This window comes from Staurois parvus, unplaced genomic scaffold (assembly GCF_062004578.1).
Source record: "Staurois parvus isolate SC_StPar_1 unplaced genomic scaffold, SC_StPar_1.0 ptg000635l, whole genome shotgun sequence".
Classification (NCBI taxonomy): domain Eukaryota; kingdom Metazoa; phylum Chordata; class Amphibia; order Anura; family Ranidae; genus Staurois; species Staurois parvus.
The window spans coordinates 662,261-687,672 of NW_028318431.1; the positions used below are offsets into that span (position 1 = coordinate 662,261).

The 25,412-nt window shown below is 41.7% G+C and overlaps 1 protein-coding gene across 1 annotated transcript in view; it reads right to left on the reverse strand.

Moving 5' to 3' along the window:
- The window catches only part of SPAG5 (sperm associated antigen 5), a 96,414-nt gene that overhangs the window by 58,622 nt on the left and 12,380 nt on the right, over positions 1 to 25,412 (reverse strand). Inside the window, exons 4-7 of the mRNA XM_089693618.1 lie at positions 23,967 to 25,411; positions 15,777 to 15,960; positions 9,925 to 10,044; positions 3,751 to 3,843 (exon numbers count right to left, since the gene is read on the reverse strand). Of these exons, the coding sequence (XP_089549744.1) occupies positions 3,751 to 3,843; positions 9,925 to 10,044; positions 15,777 to 15,960; positions 23,967 to 25,411 (1,842 nt within the window). The remainder of the gene's footprint in view (positions 1 to 3,750; positions 3,844 to 9,924; positions 10,045 to 15,776; positions 15,961 to 23,966; position 25,412) is intronic.

Here is a 25,412-nt window from a genome sequence, read left to right on the forward strand (position 1 = left end):
CAAAGTCTACGCACCCGTTAAAATGTCAGGTTTCTGTGATGTAAAAAAATGAGACAAAGATAGATAATTTCAGAACTTTTCCACCTTTAATGTGACCTATAAACTGTACAACTCAATTGAAAAACAAACTAAAATCTTTTAGGGTGGAGAAGTAAACATAAAAAATTAAAATAATGTGGTTGCATAACTGTGCACACCCTCTAATACCTGGAGATGTAGCGGTGTTCAGAACTAAGCAATCACATCCAAAATCATGCTAAATAGGAGTCAGTACACACCTGCCATCATTTAAAGTGCCTCTGATTAACCACAAATAAAGTTCAGCTGTTCTAGTGGGTCTTTCCTGACATTTTCTTAGTCACATCCTACAGCAAAAGCCAGGGTCCGCATCAGAGGGATCTCATTGTTAAAAGGTCTCAGTAAGGGAAAAGGGTAGAAAAGAATTTCCAAGGCATTAGATATACCATGGAACACAGTGAAGACAGTCATCAAGTGGAGAAAATATGGCGCAACAGTGACATTACCAAGAACTGGACGTCCCTTCAAAATCGATGAAAAGACAAGAAGAAACCTGGTCTGGGAGGCTGCCAAGAGGCCTTCAGCAACATTAAAGGAGTTGCAGGAATATCTGGTAAGTACTGGCTGTGTGGTACATGTGACAACAATCTCCTGTACTTTTCATATGTCTGGGCTATGAGGTAGAGTGGCAAGGCGGAAGCCTTTTCTTACGAAGAAAAACATCCAAGCCCAGCTAAATTTTGCAAAAACACATCTGAAGTCTCCCAAAAGCATGTGGGAAAATGTGTTATGGTCTGATGAAACCAAGATTGAACTTTTTGTCCATAATTCGAAAAGATATGTTTGGTGCAAAAACAACACTGCACATCACCAAAAGAACACCATACCCACAGTGAAGCATGGTGGTGGCAGCATCATGCTTTGGGGCTGTTCTTCAACTGTAACTGGGGCCTCTGTCAAGGTAGAGGGAATTATGAACAGTTCCAAATATATATAACCTACCTCTATGATAGGCTTTGAGGCAAGCTTTACTATAGCCTTTCCCTAAGTTGTGCTGCCCAGAAAATAAAGTCATCATCTGTCGATCAATTACGACATAAATGTATATATTGTCCATATGGGATACTTTGGACTAATGCTTTAGGGTGAGAGTTTCAGGCATGCAAAATTGTATTGCCTGCAGAGGGCTTATGGTATAGGAGTTGTAGCCAGTGAACCATCCTCCTGGATGTAGGATATCCACATCGAGGAAGGAGATCCGATGGAAGACTGGCTGCATTGTAAAAATCAGAATAAACCGATTGTCACTTATCTTGTTCATGAATTCATGAAGGCGATCAAATTGTTCCATTCCAAATAATCAGTATATCATCAATACACCGAAACCATCCCATAACACATGACATACCTCCACACCTCCGTGGATAGAGGTTCGCATATGAGGGAGCGCAACACATCCCCATTGTGACACCTTGAATCTGAAGTCCCCTTGCTCCCAGTCCATGAGAGACAGATTAGTTCATAGTCATCATTGCATTAAAGACATTGATTTGACAGGAATCAAAAAGGTACATTCAGATGCGGGTCATATACAGAATGTCCAGGGATTCAGGAATGTCAAAATCTCAATCTGCCTAATAATGTGCATTTTGTTCCTAAACATCGTATTACATAAGATACTATAGGGGTAGTATATCTCATGCTTTGTGATTGCTGGGCCTACAAGGGCAAAATCATCCGGCATTTTCGCCAACATATTAATGATCACATTTAGTATACAACAAATGCTAAAATGCTGACCCCGATTAGTTATCACATAGGAATGAAGCACAATTTTGATCTATCATAAATGCAGTTCATGGGCCTAGATAGGGTAAGGAGGGACCCAAGAGGTGGAGACTAGGACAGGTTGGTCCTCCGAATAAAAACAATTTTGGATAGAAAGCCTGGCAGCAAATATAAAGCCAGGCCTTAACGAGATGCTCTTGTACAAATCTTTTCTTTAATGGTAATGTAGATTTGATGGTGTGGGGTTTTTTTTCCACCTTTTCAGGGAGTGCAATTCACCCACTTTTTGTCGTCTGCTTGTGCAGGGTTGTCAGTTGTCGCAGGTGTTGGGACATCTCTGGATAGTGTCCCTCTTGGGTGGTGCAGTGTCATCTTTGGGGCTTCGGTGCCCCTTTGTGGTGCTGTCCCACCCTTTATTTCCATCAAGGCTCCCCCCTCTTCCCCTTTGTGCACTCCGCTATAAAGGGATGGATGGATGGTTTTCCCAGTTATCTGGGTGGATTGCCTATCCTTTGCCTGATGCAGGGAATGGAGTGCTCAGGGCGCATGCGGCAATAGCATCTCACCAGAGAGGGAGTATATATTTGAGGCCTGCTCCAAGGTACCCCTGGAAGAGCAGATACCTGCATGCAGCCATACTGATTAACCTCTTTTGGAAACCAGATAGGGGGGGGTAAGCTATATGCTTTTATTATTGGTGACAGCCTCTTATACAATATATATTATTTTCCTTCCTCCTTTTTGTATACTATGAATGTGCTGGTATATATTTTTCAGATTTGGGGAATTTTCCTCATCTACCCATTCCCTAACCTAATAAGGAACCAGCATATTATTCCTTGTTTGGAAGGTCTTATGTGCATGTTACAATCATGGATGAGCATTGTTTAATCATTTTTATTTTCCTTTTGAACTGAAGCTTTTGGATTTCTGGAAGCCACAGCAGCATAGTTAGTTTTAGTTCAACATTTAGGCATGAATAGCATATTCTATACATAAAAATAATTTCCACCTTCTCTTTGTATTTATGATGGGCAGTGGAAAATTTGGGGTTTAATGTACATTTTTCTAGGCCGAGTGTTTCCCGTTGGGGTTAGGGTGTGGACCTTGCGATATGCACCCCACACCTGCACATGGAGGATACCCATTTCCTGCATTTCTGGACAAAATACTGAGCGCTCTTCACCCTGTCTGACCTGATCCAATTTTTTGGTGTCTTGAGCTAGGACCACCTTCATACAGATTGTCTGTATGCATCAAGTTCTGTCACAGTTCAAATTGATTGTGCAAGTGTTGTAAATGTAATCTTCTTTTGTATGCTTTATCTGCAGTCAGCTGTCTAAACCCTCCTGAGGAAGAAGGCATAATATCCTACGAAACATGTACAGGAATTACAATCTACTACTGAATAGAATCTGACTCAAGTCAATGCTTCAGGACTATTACAATACAATGTAGGATCAAACTATTTTGTGTGATTGTTGCTCTTGTGATGAGCTCTTATATTTGCATTGTTTATTAATAAAGATTACAAAACAGGTTATATACCTCCTATACTCCATAACAGTGTCTTGTGCGATACCTTTTGGGACACCTGAAAAGTCCAGGAATAATACCCCTTTCTCTCCACATACTGATACCATGTTAGTTAACTGCTTTGCAGAATAAGAGTGCAGGACAAACCTGTTTGGACTGATCCCAGATGTCTGTCTTGTGCATGGTTTACCACTACCCGTTGAGCCTGTGCTCCAGAGTGTGTGTGTGTGTGATTATATGCTTTTTTTTACATGAACAATTATGAAGATCTGTAAAAAAAAACCTTCTTGATCCTAAACTAAGCAATAAAGAGGTAAATGTTACATTGCAACAGATTATAGGGCACCTACTTGCACATTGAAATACAAAATTGTGAAAACATTTGAGGTTATACAAAAAAAAACTTACTTTCTGGTTTAAGTCAGCTCTGTACTTCTGTACCGTCTCATACAGGTTCTCAGAAAACTTAACCATTGAAACAGCTTCACTTTTATATGATGCCTGGTTGAGAATAAAAGTATATTTCATTCATATATTATCCCATTAGAAGCCCTACCTCCCATTCCATAAGTGCTAGATAAAAAGTGGCAGTCAAAATGCTTTTATATATTTCATCTTATAGGTAACAGGGAAAAAAAAAAAAAAAGCCTTGACTGAAATTATTAAATAAAGTTAGTAAGCAAATTTGGAGAAGCCCAACTATGGAAACAAGATTGTTAGCCCAAAAAGGTAAAGTATTTTTGCTTCAAAATTCTAGATTCTCCTTAGAATTAACCAAAATAACAATAAAAATGGCCATAATCCCAGAAAACCTAAAGGGAAGACCAAGGCTGTAACAGAAAGCGGACTTCCTTATTGAGATCACAAGGGACAAGATCTTCATCTTGCATAGAATATGCAAACTTTGTATGTGACTGGATTCAGAGAGTAGCACACAAGGAAACCAAATAAAAAAAGTGACAAAAAACAGAGCCACTGGAGTACTCGGAGTATCCTTGTCAATGAGTACAAGTAACTGTAAGCTGACAAAAAGAGGAAAAAAGTACAGATGCCATAGTCCTTAAAGGTAACATTCCTTGTGAAAGAAAGTGGGATTTAGAGAAGATTCACCCATTGCATTGGGACTGTCCTCAAAGTCTTTTAAAAAGACTTGTTGCACCACTTAGGTTTAGTGTTAATTAAACTAGGCCCAAATATAGGAAACTCATCGCATACTCAGAAACCCAAGCAGACTAAGCAAGGTTTTAGGTTTTCCTAAAGAATGGGTAGAAAGGACTGGGAGGTGACCAAATCAATGAAGCCAGGCAGCGAACCAATTACTCAAATAGGAGCAGCAGCGGCACAGTTCTTTTCTCCAGAAATGAAAGGCAGGGGAAAAAAAAAAATCATACTCACCTAGATGGCTGCAGTACCGATCCCAGCTGCAGCTGTCCCCCGCTGGCTCTTCTGTGAGAAATGAGCGATCAAAAAATAGCTGATAGCTCAGCTCTCATTATTCAGTTTGCAGAGAGCTGGTGACTGTCATTCACCAGCTTTCTGCTCTGCCTGTCCAGTGCTCACTGTAGCACTGGGCTGTGGAGTGGGCAGGAGCAGCTGACTCCTGTCCACAGCAGCTGTCTGACCCAGCTGCTGGTCTAGGCATCTGGGTGGATCCCAACTATAAAGTCAGGATCTTTGCAGAGCCTGGACTGGCTGAATGACATCAGCTGACAGTGGACTTTTCTCACTGTCGGCTGAGAAAGGTTCACAGGAGTGCAGAACTAACTGTACGTCTGTGATCCATAGGAGAGGTATAGCCAAAACAGCTTTGGCTATACTTTTTTAACCATAATTGGCATCTACTGATATTGAAGTAAGTGTTCACAGTTTGGGTCACAGAGGAACTGAATAAACTTCAGTCCTGATGAAAATGCTCTGCAGTAATGGACACAGCACACATAAGACTGGAAAAACACCAAAAAGCAGAGCTTGATGTCTGAAAGGGACATGAGAAAGTTCCATGGTCACATATATAGGATAACAGGGGTATACAGAGACTGGGTTACATTAGACACTGTGTCATGGCTCTGGACCTGAAGAGTACCCTGCTGCCAACACAGTACAACAAGGTCTGACACCACAAGCAGAAACCTGTGACCAAAGGTCATATTGAAGGCTAGCCAAGCAATCTTTGATCCATTAAGGTCTGAGTACATCCTTCAAAGCCACTGAAAAGAATCAAGATATCAATTTATTTTAATGTCCTCCATTGCAATCTGGAGTTTTTCACATCCTAAATTTGCCAAGCGAACATTACATCAATGCTGGCTTTAAAGAAACTCAACACTGAAGAGTACAGGGGTTGCCCAAGTTGACCTGCCTGTTTTGAAAGTACTAGTTGCCTACTGGACAGTACTTCTGGTGTCAATGACCAAACAATAACCAATATGCAGATTAACAGCTCTGATTTCACTCAATTTCTAGATATGTATGGCTGTTCCTGAACAGTGATTGCTGAAACCTCTGATAAGTATGACATTTTTGAAAGAATGTTAGAACGTGGCTTCCTATGTAGTTCAGCAGGTTTCCTTTAATGAAAGGCAGAACACTGTGGGATTTCATTCACTTTAAATTTTACATAATGTGAGAGCTTAAATGAAAGGCGGAAAGGGTAAATTTGACTTAAAAACAATGGATTATACTAGTGCCTCTACAGTTTTGTGAAAAGTCTTACAGATAAAGTTATCATTGTTAGAATCTTTAAATCAACAAAAGGTGGCATTTTATTTTAAAGCAAACCAAATCAACAGATTTTCTTTAAAGCTGAACACTGCGAAAAGCAAATGTAGATTTTTGCTCTCAATTGAATCTTGGTGTGGTTTGTGTAAGTCTTCCAGATCTGTGCAAAAATCCATTCATCCTATATACACCATACACAGTAAATCATGGTAAGGACCCTACCCCAAGGTTACAAACTTATCCCCTTTACAAGTAGGAATTATTCATTTGACTACATTCAGGGCCTTATTTGTCCCCTTTTGTTTCTTTGTAGGACAATCATGAGTTATATGAAGAAATCCCCAATCTAGGGTTCACCAGTTTAATGAATAGTCACTAATCGCCCACTCCGCTCCTCCCAAGATATCTTCCTCTCGAGCTCACTCATCACCTCCTCCCACGCTCACCTCCAGGACTTCTCCAGAGCTTCTTCCATCCTCTGGACTCCCTACCACAGGATGTCTGGTCAGCCCCCACCTCAATTGTCTTTAGGCGATCTTTGAAAACTCACTTATTCAGGGATGCCTACCCTACCTCCACCTAAGAACTGTACTTGAATCACCTCCACCAGATCATCCCCTGCAGCTATCACCTTTTGTATCACCTCCCCCTTCCTTTAGATTGTAAACTTAACGAGCCGGGCCCTCCTATTCATTCTGTACTGAAATGTATTGTAATTGTACTGTCTCCCTTATATTGTAAAGCACTGCGCAAACTGTTGGCGCTATATAAATCCTGTATAATAATATGAAGAAACCATGTGTTACAGCATACCGCTTTCTCGCCTCTGAACATTTTTTTTTTTAATCAAATAATTTTTATTGAAAATCTTTTCTACATTAACAAGAAAGACGACAAAAACAATACAAAAAAATGTAAACAATCAGAAACCTCAATATACTAGAAAAAAAAAAAGGAAGGAGTAAAAAGGATGGCTTCCAATTTCACAATAAAAAATACAGTCTTGTAGAAGTAAAACAATTTTAAGTTTGCAATTTCCTTTGGAAACATAGCTTGTGTAATCAGATATGCTGCCAAGGGACTATTCAACACCTCTGAACATTTTTGACACATTGAAACTGTAAAGCAGGTATGGGACCAATTATAAACTAAATTTTGTGGACATATACACACATACACTACAAATTTGAGACTTATCCCTTACTGCTCTCCCCCATTTTTTAGCTGCTATTGTGGAATGCCCCTGTGCTCATCCCTGGAGGGTGTCAGCAGTGGATACACCTTCCCTGTTTGGATTGTTGGTTGAGTGGGGAACAAAAAAAAGAAAGAAAGCATATTGCGACTATTGATACATTTGTATATCTTGTGATGGATGAGGGCGCGACACACACACACACCTGGAAATTGCATGCCATGTGTGATACCAACTACAAGGAAGTCAGTTATGCTAGATACAGATTTTTTTTTTTTTTTTTTATTTGATTCATTTTAACTCAGATGTATACATGTTTTTTCAACCATTAATCTTATGTGAGTATTGTTCAAAAATTGTTTCAGGGGTGTGGACATTTTTGAAAAAACTACTTGTCCAGGGACAAAATGGAGCGAATGTGTCCACTCTCCTCCCTTCCCTTTACCTGCTGGCAGCCACTGAACTGATCCCAGGTCCGCAGATGGGCAAGTGGAGCCCGGGAGACATAGCGGGCAGGAGGCGGAGGCTGGCACAATAGTGGGCTGTGTGGAAGCAATCAGGCGGCAGTGCTGCCACCTGAATGCTTTCACAAGACAGATGAGCCATGCTGCTTGCCTGCAGCAGGGCTAAAAGGTTAAAAAAAAAAAATCTACCTGCCCGATGCCTGGAACTACATGTCCTAGGCAATATCATTGAACATCCCTGTAAGATTGCTCAAAATTCTTTTAGTTTGTTCATCCTTAATCACCAGTAAGAGTCCATAGTATCCTCTTTTCAGGGTTCTTTAGCTTGAAAAATTAATTGTGAATTTCAGTGTACATTTCTTCCAGGGCAAAACTTTGCCTCTGTACAGGAGCTTCCTGTAATAAAGACCAGTCACTGCTGCTCTCTATCCTTATGTGGAATGACTTGTCCGGTATCCACCCCCCTACTAGATATTTCAGCAGCCTGTACTGGAGGGATCTGATGTGTCCCTTCCACTGCTCTGCTTATACTATGTACAACACAGTATTGAGGTCACCAATACTTTTACAAGGTAATACCTGGGTTTGCTTAGGTATTTTGTGAATACAGATTGGATTTATATCCTTTGTGGTCATTGTGGAATATATTTAAATATACAGTATATTGCCAAAAGTATTGGGACACCCTCCCAATCATTGGATTCAGGCAAGTGTAAAAAAAAAAAAAAAAAAAAAATCAAGCACCTAGGCATGCAGACTGCTTCTACAAACATTTGTGAAGAATGGGTCGTTCTCAGGAGCTCAGTGAATTCAAGCGTGGTACCATGATAGGTTTCCCCCTGTGCAACAAGTCCATCCGTGAAATTTCCTTGCTACTAAATATTCCACGGTCAACTGTTAGTGGTATTATAACAAAGTGCAACTGGGAACAACCGGAAACAACAGAAACTCAGCCATGAAGTGGTAGGCCACGTAAAATGACAGAGCGGGGTCAGCGTATGCTGAAGCGCAAAGTGCGCAGAAGGTGCCAACTGTCTGCAGAGTCAATAGCTTAAGGCCTCCAAACTTCGTGTGGTCTTCAGATTAGCACAATAACAGTGTGTAGATAACTTCATGGAATGGGTTTCCATGGCCGAGCAGCTGCATCCAAGCATTACATCACCAAGTGCAATGCAAAGCAGCGGATTTAGTGGGGTAAAGCACACCGCCACTGGACTCTAGAGCAGCAAAGACGTGATCTCTGAAGTGATCAATCACGCTTCTCTGTCTGACAATGTGATGGACGTGTCTGGGTTTGGCAGTTGCCAGGAGAACAGTACTTACCTGTCTGCATTGTGCCAAGTAAAAAGTTGGTGGAGGGGGAATTATGGTGTGGGGTTGTTTTTCAGGGGTTGAGCTTGGCCCCTTATTTCCAGTGAAGGGAACTCTTAAGGCATCAGCATACCAAGACATTTTGGACAATTTCATGCTCCCAACTTTGTGGGAACAGTTTGAGGATGGCCCCTTCCTGATCCAACATAACTGCGCACCAGTGCACAAAGCAAGGTCTATAAAAGATATAGAGGAGCGAGTTTGGGGTGCAGGAATTTGCCTGGCCTGCACAGAGTCCTGACCCGACAGAACACCTATGGGATGAATTAGAGCAGAGACTGCGAGTCAGGCCTTCTTGTTCGACATCAGTGCCTGACCTCACTGGAAGAATGGTCAAACATTCCCATAGACACACTCCTAAACCTTGTGGACATCCTTTTCAGAAGAGTTGAAGTGGTTATAGCTGCAAAGGGTGGGCCAACTCAATACTGAACCCTAAGGACTAAGACTGGGATGCCGTTAAAGTTCATGTGTGTGTAAAAGCAGAAGTCAATACTTTTGGCAATATCCTGTAAGTTTCTGTAGCTGGAATTCAGCTTTATTTCTCCCATATACCCTAGCATATTGCTTACTTTCCTTTGTTGCTCTGTTGAGCATCAGGATTATAAAGATATACCAGTTACTTTCGTGTATGGAGAACATGTGACAGTGCTGGGCTGATAAGTGCTGGCACACAAGTGCATAGCCCTATATACGCTAAGCATGCAGGACTTTATTTAGCTGAATTTGGCAATGGTTACAGTAAGAATCACACACTGGGGAGAGGTACATTATAGCAAATTAGTGCTGTGCACCACGTAAGCAAGCAGCATTACATTTACATCTGTGTGTGCTTACCAAGGATTCAGTGGCTTCTTGAAGAGCTTCTTGTAAGTGTTTCTCATCCTCATGGCAGCGTTGCAATGACTGTTGTCTACCCAATGTTTTACAATAGAGATTGCGGTAATAACGTTCCTCCTAAAAAGGAAAAGATACAATACACACAATTTTTTTTATGCAACTTGAAGCGAAACCCTAGCCAAAAACATTTTTTTTTTGTGCGATCTGTGTTCTATTCAATCAATTTGATGGGTGTCTGACAGTGTGTAGGAAGGGAGGGATACACTCCCCTAATAAAGACACAGCTATTAAAAATAAAACAAAACAAACCAAAAGAAAAAAAAAAAAAAACTACACAAACACAAACCTTTTTCTAGTAGACTGGAGAAGGATTAGAAAAGAATGTCAGAATTTTTTTGCCATGTCCCCTCAAGCGTGTTTCAGTTTAGCTGATGGGCGTCAGACACAAGTGTGGGAAAATATTAAAGTGGTTCTAAAGGCGTTACTAAGCCCACAACACTAAAATCAGTCTGTATATGCAGTAAAGAATGCTTATTATACTATGGAACCTAAAGGGGTTACTCTTCCACATTGTGTAAAAAGGCTGTTTGATCCGGACTTCTCTGGTCCTCCCTTTATTCTACTATCCCCAATCCTTCTGCTGACAGTACAGAGCTCTAGGAATCACTCTGCACATGCTCAGTTTGGTGTGTATTGCTAGAGTCTTTTTTTCTTTGGGAGGGTGCATGTGATCAGCACAGGGCCAATCAGCACTGTCCAGACAGAGGGTTAGGGGTTATAGTCATAGGATAGTCACAGCAGAATGAAAACACCTCCTACAAGCTTTAACCAGTGCTCAGCTGGACACTGATAAAAGTCACAAGACTGCTATAAACTGCTGATAAGAAAAGATATTTAACAGTTTATATTTACTAAAATAATTAGCATGCCAATACTGTGGGAGACCACATATAGTGAATGCAGGGTCCTGGGTTTAGTAACACTAAAGGTTTTGCATTCTATGCCTGAAGGTAAAAAACCTGTTTGCAGATTCCCCCTGAGCTTTTTCTAAAAACATACCTGAGGCCGATTGCAATCCAGCATTGTCAAACAGAGCCAGTGAAGAGGGAATGGGGGCCGGGCTGAGCCACTTTCTGCGTGCCTGAGACACACAGAGGCATCTGAGGAGTGAGCACACACGAGTGCCTCCAGAGAAAGCAGATTGTCCTGTGCTTAAGAGCGCTAACAGGGGACCAGAAAAGAGGAGGCTGCTCTGTGTAAAAACTATTGCACAGTGAAAGCATGACATTTTTTGGTTTTAAAGGAACCTTAAAAAAAAACGCTGATGATGGCATTTTTGTTCTGGCTTGTAGTAACATTTTAGTAATGTTTAGAAGAGTTAGCATTTTAACAGTACATGTAGAAAAATAAAAAGCTGTTAGAAGCGTGTAGCAGGGTTTTTTTTTCTACCAGAAAAATGCTTAAGATTTTTTTTTCTGCTCCTAAATACTGAAGCTTGAAAAACACCACTAAGCTAAATTAGTGTGCATGGACCTATAGGACAACACTATTTAGCTTCTAGGAACAGAAAACAGAAAAAAAATGCTGATAACAGCTTCTAGGAGCTTAGAAACGCTGGTATATGGAGCCTAAGAGGGACAAATGCAAACCTGAAAACCTTATATAAAAACTACATTTAAAAAGGCTCAGTTAACTTTTGTAACATTTTACACCTGTATTCAGTGTGACAACAGACAAGGGTTCCTCTCCCCCACAACTGATGTCACATTTCAAATCTGCAATTTGTGAATTAATGAACTACAATTTCAGTGCGACAGCAACCACCAGCTTGTAGTTATCAATTGACTACAAATGCGCTGATCAGCACATTTCTAGTCAATTCACATGTCCATTTCTCCAGCTTTCTAAATGAAGGGATGTCTGCACAATATGTCCACTAAGAACTTTTTCCTTTATTCAGTTTGACACAAGATAACACTCATAAGTGTCTACAACATACACTGGTAATTTGAAAGTAAAGTAATAGATTGTATGGGATATTCCCCTTCCCCCCCCCCCCCCAATTCGGCAGTTGTCATGGTAAGGAACAAGCCTAGATCTGCAAATTCCACTGGGCAAGATATGAATGGCCTGACCTATAGCAGGTATCAAATCATAGAAATTAACCTGCACTTTTCCCATTCAGTTTCAATTACCAGCTTCCTCTACTTCCAAAAGCCAGCTTCCTCTACAATACTTTGCCTTATTCCATGCATAACCGCCAATCCTTACACATTCCAGAACATTGAAAACCAAAAAAAGTTTTTTGTTTAGCTGTAAAACTCCTTTCTTGGAGTACATCACAAGACACAGAGAATCCTCATATTTATTAAGACGGTTATGCTGCAACTACCTTTACGTGTCTGGACACTGGCTAAATAGATACAAAAAGCCAGGAAATACGAAACCAGGCATACCCCTTCCCAACTAGAAAACCATGAAAATTAATGAAGAGGGATGGAATCCCCGTGTCCTGTGATGTACTCCCAAATAAAGGATTTTGTAGAACCATTAAAAATTCCATCCAAGAGACTATCCTTTGTGGATCCAAAGAAACATTTGAAAGCATATGTCAGAGTAGGGAGGCTCAGAAATTCCAACTCCTAACCTTGAGCCACTATGCCACTAACCCAATTACCTGCATCTTCCCCTACTGAACATTTGCGAAGGTCCGCAAACATCCCCCACCCGAGTGAGTTGGGATTAGGAGTCCAGGTCTTCTGACAGAATTGGGATTGGGGCTTGGGTAAAAAGGGGCTGTAGGTTTTTGTACTGCAGCCTTCAACTTTTTCTTAAGCGGCAGTGGGGCACTCTTCCAAAGCAGGGCCAAGCAAACATTCGTTTTGAAAAGGCAGTTCTACGGACCAACACTTTAGCCATAATATGCTGTGCTTGTATACAGATAAGACACCCTGACGAAAGGACTGTGGAAGGGATTTCTTTAAGTCATTCACTGAAAAACTGAGGGCATTGAGAAAATCCTCAAGTATCTGCCTGACTCAATACCTATTCGGTCAGGGTCTCCATCTCTCATCATCAAACAAGCCTAAACATTGGGGGCTTGACATATGCCTACAGCCACAAAACACAGATTGTAAGGCCACCCCCAATAGAGCTCATGCTTTAAAAATAAGACCTCCAATACATTTGCTTGAAGCATCCTTAAACACTGCTACCTTTTCAACTGAAACCATGGGATCTATAGCTGGCATACTCCACTTTTTAGTAAACTCGCTTTCCATAGGATATTATTAAGCAAATTATTAGGTGGAACACACACCTTTTTCAGGGCGAGTCCAGTCTGCATATAACACACCCTATAATTGGGGATGTAGAAAGAAAGATTGGGGGTGTTGAGGTGTTTTCCATAATCCCAATCCAGTAACCTTTGGAGTAGACTGCTCAGGAAGGAACAACTTCTAATTTGTCCAGGCCACATCTGCAAGAAAACCCACAAAGGCTTTTTGAGTCTGCAATAAGCTCTGACCCTGGAATTCCTTAGGAGAAGATTCTTCTGAAGAGGAATTCTCTGCTTCCCCATCCTCTTCAAAAAGGCTGTTTCCCTTTTCACCTCCTTCTCCAGCAGTTCTTCAACAGAATATTCCTTCATTAACAAGGAGAGTGTTTCTGTTTGCAACCAAGGTTGTCTGATTAGGAAAGAACAACAGCAAGCTGGTGTTGCAATCCAGCAATAACAAATGAAAATTCCTCCCTTGAAACAAAGGAAACTGGAGGAAATTAACTCAGAGGTAGTGGAAAGTGCAGATAAGTGGAGGGCATCAGAGCCACACAGAACTAACTGACCCCCAGTTGAGATATTGGCAAGGGGAGCTGTGCCCAGGTTCCTCTCTGCTTGGTAAGGTGATTTGGGAACTCCCACTCTCAGCTCTCTGCGGTTGCCAAGACATGGCCTGCTGACAAAATATGGTTTAACTAGAATTCCCCCTCCCCAGGGTACAGTCATTTGAGGGACCATCTACCAGGCCACTCACCATTCCAGAGGGTAAAAACTTCACCCATCTCAGTGGATACGCCACTAGGGCCTTCAAGGATAGGACTACTCATTTGGACCCATAGAACACCCCGCTGGTCCACCCAGCAATATGGAATTACACATGGTTCCGTTGCGCATGGTCCAGCGCTAACATTAGGGGTCTGTGAACCAGCATAAGCCATAGGCAATAGATGTGAATACTATAGTCTCCTGTTCCCAGGTGGGAACATTTGAGAAATAAAATATCTAAAAGAAATGTATCTGTGCAGAGATAGCACAAACATAATCATCACCTAAGACACTAGCAAAATAAAGTCTATGCCTAGCTGACATGGGTTATGCCTGGGCAAAGATGTCCTGTATTTTTTTGGTGTCATCATCCAAACACCTGAAGGTGGCAGCATAACCTATCATAATGGATATGAAGATACTCTGTATTCTGGGATGTATGATAAAGAAAAGGCCGTAGGTCAGTGTGTGTGGGAGCATAAACAGGTCTAATGACCCTCCCCATCTCCATTCTTGGGCCTGTGAAATATTTGCCCAGATGCCCTAGCTACACAATGAGCAAATGGAGGAGGTCAAATTCAAAATCCCGTTCAAAGACTGAGGAGGGAGAAAGGGTTGGGGGTCAAACCACACTTTGTGCATCTATGGATGCATACACCCTGGGCCCAGGAACGTGTCTGCACAGGTGCCCCCAACTTTCTAATGGGGCACTCAGAGAAGAGGAACAGCTGACAGAGCCATTAGGGGACCCTAAAAGAGGAGGAAAGGAGCCGCTCTGTGCAATACCATTGCACAGAGCAGATAAGTATAACAGGTTTATTATTTTAAAGGGAAAAAATGCCGTTAAAACTGCTTTAACTCTTTATTGGGACAGACAGACAAGTGTTCAAATCCAGGTTACAACTGATAACACAAATTGGCAACACAGGACAGGTAGGGTTGATGATGTCACAAAGGATTTCTCAGCACATTATCAGCCAGCCTGCAAAACCATCTGTTTTTATGCAATCTGTTAGACAGAGACACTTTGGTTGTTTGCAGGCAGGCTGGTAAGTGTACTGGGAAATACTTTGTGATGTGCATTGCCCTTGTATGTGCAGCTTGCTGCAAAGGCCAGTTATAGGTTGGGGTGGTTGCCACTTTTTTGTACAGTTGGATGAATTGGGTGCCTTTGCTGGCATTGTACTCTTGCTGGGCCTCACCTGCATCTCTGTGCCTTTAAGGGCTCCCTCCAGGCATACCTGTCCTTAATCTATCCATTCTTATATATGCTCATACTATGGAAGCTCTGAAAACTTAGAAATAGGGTCACAGTATATAAAGGGGTCCTTTTACGTGGGCACTGCATCTTACGCATATATTTGCAAATGTGTACAAACAAAACCCTCTGTTTTTAATGCAAACTGTTAGCCACTTTGGCTCTTTTGCAGGCTGGCAAGTGTGCTGGGAAATACTTTGTTTGTGGTGTGCATTACTCTTCCATGTGCACTCTGCTGCAAATGCCAGTTTTAGGTTGGGGTGGTTGCCACTTTTTGTACAGGGTTAATTAAGGTGAATACTCTGCCCCCTTATAAACCAAAAAAAAAAAAGTGACTGGGAGGGTTTTCTTTGCTGGAATTTCCAGAAAAGAGCAACGAAAAAAAAGTAAGCTGCAATTTTTAATAATTTCTTAAAGTTATGCTATGTGAATGGGAACATGTAACAAAGAAAGTTATAACCCAATATGGATGCAAAAAGTGGAAATACACATTAAATTAGCTTAGAGACATAAAATCAAACACTATTTCTGCATACTCTAAGTACTCACTTCATTATCATACGTTACACATGTCTGCGTGGAGGCCTCTCTCTGCTCAGACGGCTTAGAGGTGACTGTTCCATGTTGCCAGTCTTGTAGTTGCCGGGAAAGCACTTCCACGACAATTAAAGTTCCTTCTAGGCAATGTATTAGTTCTTCCTGAGATGCATTGCAAAAGGCCTCCTTAGAAAAACTAAATACAAACCACAAAGATAAAAAACATAATGAATACATAAAAACTTAACATTTAATATTCCAGATATGTATACTGTTCTCTTTGCATGGCTTCCTTTGTGTGAAATCCCGGGTGTTCCTGCCAGTCCCTCTGCTTTCCTATTAAAAATTGACAACACCAAGCAGGAGAGCACGCTGTGGTCATTTCTATTTTTTGTATGGGCATCGTACAGACAGGTATGAGGGAAAAACTTCCTCCATGGCAGGAAATACCTCATTGGCTATCCTGGAAGTTGACTGAGGAAAACAAGAGTTAGTTACCTGGTAACTCCATTTCCATGCATGTTCCAGGACAGCACATGAGAGGCTCCACCCACCTAAAAACAGGAAACACATCATCCACAATCAAATAAAAAAAAAAGCACAGTCACCTAGTGTCCTCAGTAGTAAGGAAGAACCGAAGGCAATTAATGGAATAACATAGTAATCCAAACCAGAATATAGGGCGGGAATCTGTGCTTTCCTGGAAGATTCGTGGAAATTGAGTTATTAGGTAACTAACTCTTGTTTCCCATCTCATCTTCCAGGACAGCACACAAAGGACATTACAGAAAAACTCATTAATGTGGGGCTACTCCTTCCAGGAACTATCCCACAAGGCTTAGTCCTGAAAGGACAAACAGAGCAATCCGGATGTGTCAAAACACTGAATGAAGATTGGACCAGGTGGTAACTCTGCAGAGCTGTTGAGGCAAAACCCCTAATTCTCTTGTCAATGCTGAGGCCAGAGACCTATGAAATGACCCAAATCCACTGGGAGGTGCTATTTACAAAATTATGTACACTGTGCCCTGAAATGGTGAATGTGATCCACCTCCATACAGTGTTCTTAGACACTCGAGCGACTGATTTGGGTCTTGTGAATAGTACCAAAAGGCCAATTTACTTTTCCCCATCATTTGTCTTACGATAAAATAGTATGGCTTTACTTACTATCTTAGGATTTCTTTAAAAATAAAGAAGGAATCACAAATATCTAAGCCTGTAGCTTAGGCATTCAGACCCTCATATCTATTATAACAAGTAACCAGTCTAGGATAAACATATAGTGGGATTTCGTGAAGGCCAAAGATCTACTTGGGCAGCACAGTGGCTAAATGATTAGCACTTCCGCCTGGCAGTACTAGGGTCGTTGGTTCAAATCCCAACCACGGCACCACCTGCCTGGTGTTTGCATGTTCTCCCTGTGACTGCGTGGGTTTCCTCCGGGTACTCCGGTTTCCTCCCACACTCCGAAGACATGCTGGTAGGTTAATTGTCTCCTGTCTAAATTGTCCCTTGTATGTGTATGAATGAATGGGAGTTAGGGACTTTAGATTGTACACCCCTTGAGGGTTAGGGACTGATGTGAATGTACAATATATATGTAAAGCGCTGTGTAAATTGATGGCGCTATACAAGTACCTGAAATAAATACTTGCAACAAGATCCTAAAAATAATGTCCTTGTCCAGCAATGTACAAAAGAAAGGCATGCTGGATTACTGAATAGCCTCTAAGCCATGCAGGGGGTGTAGGATAGGGCACTGGAGCATTAGATCATTGTTGACTTGGAGTATCCTATGACAAGTCTTGCACTGTGTGTAGCATGATAGCACCAGGACAATATATATATGTAAAGCGCTGCATAAATTGACGGCGCTATACAAGTACCTGTAATAATAATAAGTAAGCAAAAACCTTGACATCTCCCCCCCATAGGGATTCCTTGGTCACTACAGACAGTAAAGAGGAAGGCAGGAAAACCATCACAAAAACGAAGCATGAATCTAGGCACTGGCCACCATTTTCTCTAGGGAAAGGAGTTTTGAGACTTTCCCATTTACTTCCATGCAGTCAGACAGCAACTACGAAACGTACTTAGCAGTTTACAGCTCTGCTGTATCATGTATAGTAAATATTAAACTGCATATGATCGATATGCATGGACAAATCAGATACAATGATAACTCACTCCCCACATAGTAACCTTCATACAAGAGATACCTATGAACATCTAGATAACAGGCCATTATATTTATTTAGGAGATTTCTGCCCGAAAGCCATACATACCCAAAATGCTTATGCCCATACCTATGACCTTTCTCCCCTCTGAATGCTGGTACAGCAACAATGTGAGTGTTCTGTATACCCAAAAAACACCTACATTAAAATGCAATATAAAGCAGAAAGGAACTGGGAAAATAAAAAACCCATATGGCACACTGTGATACTGGTGTGCATTAAGGTATCACTATTTCAGGAGACTGAGCCTGCAGCAGTAACAGAACACTACTACCTGTTCTGTTAGGGTGGCTGTGTAAGTGAAATGTACTGATGGTTTTTTAAAATATAGTACTGAAGTTAAACATACCCTGTCAGGTATAAGGGTCAGAGTGATAGCAAGTCATAACACTACATCTACAGGTCTGCATCTGCAGAAAAATGGCCTGTTACCCCAGCTACACAACCTGTCATACAAGTCTAAACTACTGTACAAATCACAGACCATAGGAAAGATTATAGTGACCACACAACCTCATGTAAAGGGCTATGTTGTAATCGACATGGCTTCACATATTAAACTATAATGTTAATACCTCCACCGGAGGAAGAACACCATAAATATAGGATGAAGAAACCTCCCAAGTTACTTTAAGAGTTATATGATTAAAAAGGATAATTAATTTCTTCTTCTTCCATCTACCTCCAATGGGAGATACCTGGAACCATGTCCTCTATCCTTACCAGATCCAGACATGGGGAGTGCATCTGGTAAAGTGTGTTGAATGTAAGGCATTTGATCCTCTGCTGAAAGAAGGCTCAATGGCAAAAATCCATGGGCCTTCCATGTACATATGCAAGGACAAATACCCTCCAAGTCATGTACTTAACGTATAAAATTAAAGTAACCTGTAAAATACACAGGACCAGTATTGAGGTGTATTCATACAAGAAACAACATATCTTGCTGAAACTTCTGCAACAAGGACCATCTCTCAAAGATTATGTAATAAATACCATAAATACACTCAGTGTCCACTTTATCAGGTACACATGTTCAAATACTTGGTAACACAAATTGCTAATCAGCAACTCAATGCATTTAGACATCTAGACATGGCAAAGACAATTTGTTGAAGTTCAACCTGAGCATCAGAATGAGAAACAAAAGGGGATTTATGTGACTTTGAACGTGGCATGATTGTTGGTGCCAGATGGGCTGGTCTAAGCATTTCGAAAACTACTGACCTACTGGGATTTTCACGCATAACTATCTCTAGGGTTTATAGAGAATGGTCCGAAAAAGAGAAAATATTCAGTGAGCGGCAATTGTGTTGACGAAAATGCCTTGTTGACGACAGTGCAGAATGGGCAGACTGGTTCAATATGACAGAAAGGCAGCAGTAACTCATGTCAATATGGACCAAAATCTCTGAGGAATGTTTCCAACACCTTGTTGAATCTATGCCATGAAGATTTAAGACAGTTCTGAAAGCAAAAGGGGTACCTAGTACTAGTACCTAGTACCAACCTAGTACTAGCAAGGTGCACCTAATAAAGTGGCCAGTGAGTGTATAATGTAATAGGTGTTAGAATTCGTATGTATGTATGCATGCATGTATTGCTTGGGGTATTGCATAAAAGATACCCTGGTAAGGTCTCAGTGACCAGAGATTTTATCTCTAAACCATTTACTCCCCTGTTGTCCATGCCATTAATGCATCAAGACAACATACTGCAGATTGCACATGTCAATGTTAAGGTCAGATATTTTCACATAAGTAAAATCCTCCCAATTCATGCAGCCACATGTACAAAATGAGGCCTACACTTCAAGCAGACCGTGTGAACAATTACATATACAGAGTCCAGATAGTGGATACAGGGGTGTGGAAATTATTTAAAAAAAACTACTTGTCCAGGGGCTAAATCGGTGCCCCAATCTACTTGTCCCTCATGACAATCTACTTGTCCAGATGAAATTTTTTTTTTTTTTTTAACCAAAACTGTATTTAAATCGGAGGCGATTTTAGGAATTTCTGTGGCTTTTAAAAACAAAAAAGGGGCTTTATGGTGGCTTAAACATTTAAATATTTATGTGATATGTGTATCACAAATCAATGATTTCATGCAAAGGCACCCCAGCGTGTGCTTTTACATTTGTACATGCGTATATGTCGGGGAATGGTATGTGCTTGGGTATAACTTTCATTCTTTTCAATAAAAAAACAAAACAAAACAAAAAAACAAAACAAAACAAAACAAAAACTTTTTTTACCCCCCATCACAAAGTCCCCTATGTGATGATTTTTTGCTGACAGGTTCTCTTTACAGAGGCATCCAGGGTCTAAAAAGACCCTGCATGTCTCCCCTGTGCTACACTGAATGTAATACAGTGCACATCACCCTGCATTACATTCTTTCCCGGCTTCCATTGCCAGGAATCTCTCAATGGGGACCCGGAAAAGATATAACATCACTTCCGGGTCAGGACAAAAAAGGAGAGGGTAGCAGACATGTCCACTCTCCTTCCTCCCCTCTAGCCAATGGCAGTGAGCCGGTCCCAAGCCCACAGATGGGCAAGCAGAGCCCGGGAGACATCGGGGGGGGGGGGGGAAAAGAGGCTGGCACTGCGTGGAAGCAATCGGGCAGCAGCGAATGCTTCCACGTGCAGCAGGGCTAAAAAGGTAGAAAAAAAAAAAAAACTACCTGCCCGACACCTGGAACTACATGTCCCAGGTGTCGGGCGATAGGAATCAAACATCCCTGGGATCACATATGAGACATGATCCACAATGGTACCAAAAGAATATAAACAAAATACCACGAGCATTAGCTCCAATGTTGTGTATTTAAATACATAGAGACATAATACATCAGAAGCATGAGGTCAGTCACAGTGTATTCATCTAATATCCATCAATCAGCTAGACATATGCAATTGATGCCTGTGCTACAAAGCCAACATTTCGCATGATCACATGTCATAGATAGAAGCCTTGTCTATGGCTACCAATCCATTATGTATTTATCCAGTGGGGGAACCCAGGGAGCTCCAGGTCATAGAAGTCTAAGCCTAAGCACACCAACTGGAGTGTATAGCAGATACAGATAACCCACAATAGGTAAAGCTTCAGCTCCTAGACATAACCAAATATTTTAGTTGGAACAGACGCAAATATGTATTTAATCAATGCATACACACAGCGATTCCCCCAAAGCACTGCAGTACAACTAGGTTGCCTCCCAGCTCATAAGGTCTTAAGTTCGAATCCAGTGATAAATGAAATCTGCTGATACCTTTGGAAGAGGTGGCAACCATATTAGCCCTGAAGTGTGCAATCAGAGCAAATCAGAAGGGCAACACCTGCAGGCATTAGCGAGCAGTCATTAAACACAGGTTTGGAGGTTTAGCCCAGGAGCCTGCCAAATGTTGTAGGATCCACATTTTAGTTTTCTAATTCAGCCTAGATGTGGGTTATTGCCAAAATCAAAGTACAGAATTAAAACAGCAGACCCCACTAGGCTATCTCCATCCATTGCTGAAAAAAGTAATTGATTGTGAACATGGCTTAAGCTGACCCCAGTAGCCCAGCACTTGCACAAGTGCAGGAAGGTGTTAACAGGTTGCAGCTTCTGCTGATCAGGGAGTTTGCCAACACCCTGTTCTTCAAATTGACAGGTGTTAGAGCCCCTGCCTCCAAATTACCGCACCAATGGTGATCAGAAACACAAAGCACATTCACCCTGTGCTTGTAAGAGGCATGCAAACATTAGTAGCAACCAACACCCAAAGAGAGGACATCCTCCTAAGGGTAACCCCACACTGTGCCACCCCACAGTACAGGTATGGTAGGAAGAAGTTTTAGGAAAAAAACTTCAAACCAACATATTTTGGAGACATCTGCTAGATGCATAGCAGCTGTTATGGCAGAATCAGACTGCATGGTGTAGCACTGCCGACCAGATGAAGTCTGCTGTAATGCTCTTGCAAAGATCCAGGTCCGCGTACTGTTCCATCCCCCACCCGTTTGCCCTCCCTTCCTGGTGTCTGTAAATGCTGGCACCAGGGTATACTCACAAACCCACCATATTGCTGCTAAGTCAGGGAGACATGCTGCATAGTAGGCTTCATTGTCCTGGCCCACGCACTATAGTTCACCTAGCTCAGCAGACATGCACAGCACCCTGGAAGTAGTCAGGGACTCTGGATGCCTCTGCTCCAGCGTGATATGCAAGGGGTGGAGTCTGAGCCTGCCCCAGCCATGCAGTTTTCCCTCCAGAAGACTTTGGGAAGCCAGCGGCTATGATCCATCCATACCAATCAGCAGCAAACATCAGGAGCTCAGCCAGCCACCGAGGACTTGGAGTTTGACCAAATGCGAGTAAGGGAGGGCTCCATTAGAACCTCAGCACCCATGGGGATAGCTGCTTCTCCTCCGGCACAGAAGGGACCTTGGGGAAAACCAAGAAGGTAATGGGGAGGGAAGGTCCCACAACTAGGATGCTTACAAAAGTAGCCTAAAAAACCCCAGATATACAACCCCAGATTTACTGTCCCTGGAATCACGGAGAGTCATATACTAGGAGGCCCCTGCAACTAGCATGAAGGGCTGATGGAAGAATAACAAACCATTTCTGATGTTCTGGAGGAAACAAAAATACGGAGAACACTAGGTGACAGTGCGCTTTTTAATTGTAAATTATATGTTTCCTGTTTTAGGTGGGTGGCGCCTCATGTGCTGTCCTGGAAAATGAAATGGGAAAATGTATCTTTGAGCAACAACGTCTTTGGCAAACAATAAGTTAAAAATGTATATTATCTTCTTGCAAGCTCAAATATGCTCTAAAAATTAGAAATTAAAGACAGATTGTGCAGTTGAAATGCGTATGTGGAAGTTACTTTACTTGAAAAAAAGGTTTACTCTTCTGTCTAACCAAATCTAAAACTGCCCTGTTGGCCAGCTAAACCAGGTTAGCAAGCTGAATTTTTCTCTTGCAGTTAGGAAACCCAGTACAGCTAGGTCTCTATCCACAGCGTTCAAGTGTACAGTGAAGGCATAACAGCAAGGTGACCAGCTCATTCATCTGCTTATTCCTCCTGTCACTGTTCTTTATCAACATAATGTTAGCACACCTGATTTTCCCATAGTGCTGCCACCCCTCCCCTCCATAGTCTTAAACCGAGTATAGACACGAGTTCAGCAGGACCTGGCTAACATTTAGTACATGTGTACTGCTGTCTGATGAACAGAAATTGAAGATAAGACAATGTGAAAATGAGTGATTAAACTGATAGATGAGGTAAATAAACTGAAATTTATACATAGCTACAGACTTTCTAGGATTTGGTAGAGAGCTGTATCCAATAGAAATTCACTTTAAAAAGTTCACCTTTCTACAAAAATAAATGCATTTTTTTTAGCAGGTAACAAAATGCGCATTAATGTTTTGTGATAGGAGCCTGTAAAGCACTGCACCAGCAATCAGCAGATCACTGCAGGTCTCCTGCAGACTGTTGGTGTATCTGCTTGCTTGTACATCTCGTACGGGCAAACCGATACTTCTGACAAGAAGACTCAATGAACTACCACAATGCTCACAGTGCTGTGGTAGTTCATTGAAAACTACAAGTTGACAGCCGTTAAGGCTGTCGGGACGTGTACTCCAATCGTTCACAGAACATTGTGAATGAAGGACGCAGCTGTGTGGGCGGAGCCCTGCACAGCCACGCTGTATTTAAAAAGTGACAGCTAGTACGGAGAACGTCTCCCCATACTGCTGTCACGGGGGGGTGGGGGGGAAATAGGGTGGTGGCTGCAGGACCGGGAACGTTACATATTCCACCCTAAAGAACGGGTGGAAAATGTAACATGTTCCCAAAAGGTGAACTTATCCCCTTGGTTTCCAGGAGTTATTGCCTTTTATAAGAGCTACTTTAATCATGAAGGCCTGTATGAATACAGCTAGAGGCTTACTTACTTCCAAAGCAAGGAATTTGTCTCAGAGGCATTGTCTTTAGCACTTTTCACCCCCTTCCCCTTCAAGTTCCAAGAAGTGTTCATGCTTTTGTTCAGAAGCATTACAGGGGTAGTCCACGTAATTTCTTCAGATCTTGATATTGGGGTCATAGATGTGCCAACTTCATGAAAAGAGGCCAATGCATTAGGAAAAATGTTGTTACAGACACGTCTACGAAGTGACAAGACTTCATGAGGCCTAGAGTGAGGCGGAATGACTGGAGTAGGGCAGTCGGTACATTTAGCTGAAGCAGCAAGCTCCTCACTCTGTGGATCAGAAGCCAAGATGGAATGTAAATTAGAGCTGGTTCTCAGCCACTCTGCATTTGTTAATTTGGTGGAATCACATTCTTTTAGTTTAGAATGTGGTGTACTCCCTCTGATAGGGAAAAAACATTTGTCTGCAGATTCTCCTATATCTGAGCCATTCTCTGTAGTATTTTGAATACTGTATGAAGAAAAGTCATCATCCATGGTTATCGTTTTTGCTGGATGTGGAATAACGAAAGGCAGAGAACATTCATCACCTAAAATAACATGGCTAACAATACTATCAAGTTTGTCAAGCACCACTGCAGAATCCCAAAAGGCTGATGAGGCATCCACAATTTGCTCATTTTTATACTCATGTATTGCATCACCTAGCAAAGGTGAAGGCAACTCCTCAGCTTGGAGATCATGCCTAACACAACCACAATGTGTATCTAGCACAGCCGGAAAGCTCTCTTCTTCCTCTTTTCCAAAGATTCCCCAGTTCTCAACTTTTTGAGTCAAGTCTGAAATCTCTCCAGATAACAATGGCAAATGGCAAACTTCAGATTCACCATCAAAATTCAGATTTCTCTCAAAAGTATTGTCTGCAGATAACACATTGTGAGATTCAGATATAAAGCCCAAATCATCAGTAACCCAGGTACACTCTTCGACCTTTGTGGTCAATATAGCACTAAAGCTTAAGTCAACTTTATTTAAAGGTGATTTTGTATAAAGATCTGTTGGTGTCTCCAGAAGCGTTGAAGCTATTGCATTACTGCAAACATTACAGGCTGTCTGACCTAACTGGTCTGCAGAACCCACCTGTTGGCCATCAGGTGGTGAGGTCTCAATACTTGCTGCTTCAGAAGCCAAGCTAACCATTGTGTTGCATTCCTCAAGGCATTGAATATGTGGGTTTTCAAGAACTGCTTCCTGAGCCTGATCTGAACATACGTCTGAAACCAATACACTTTCACAAGGCAGGTCACACTGATCAACTTTTGTATTAGAAGAGGATTCCATAAAGTCAGCTTGTAAGTCTTTGTTTTCCAAGGGTAAGGAAGATAGTTTTGTTGAACTTGCCACAGAATCATTAGGATGAGAGTCAACCCAAACATTAACAGGAATGCCAGAGCTGACAACGGAAGTTTCC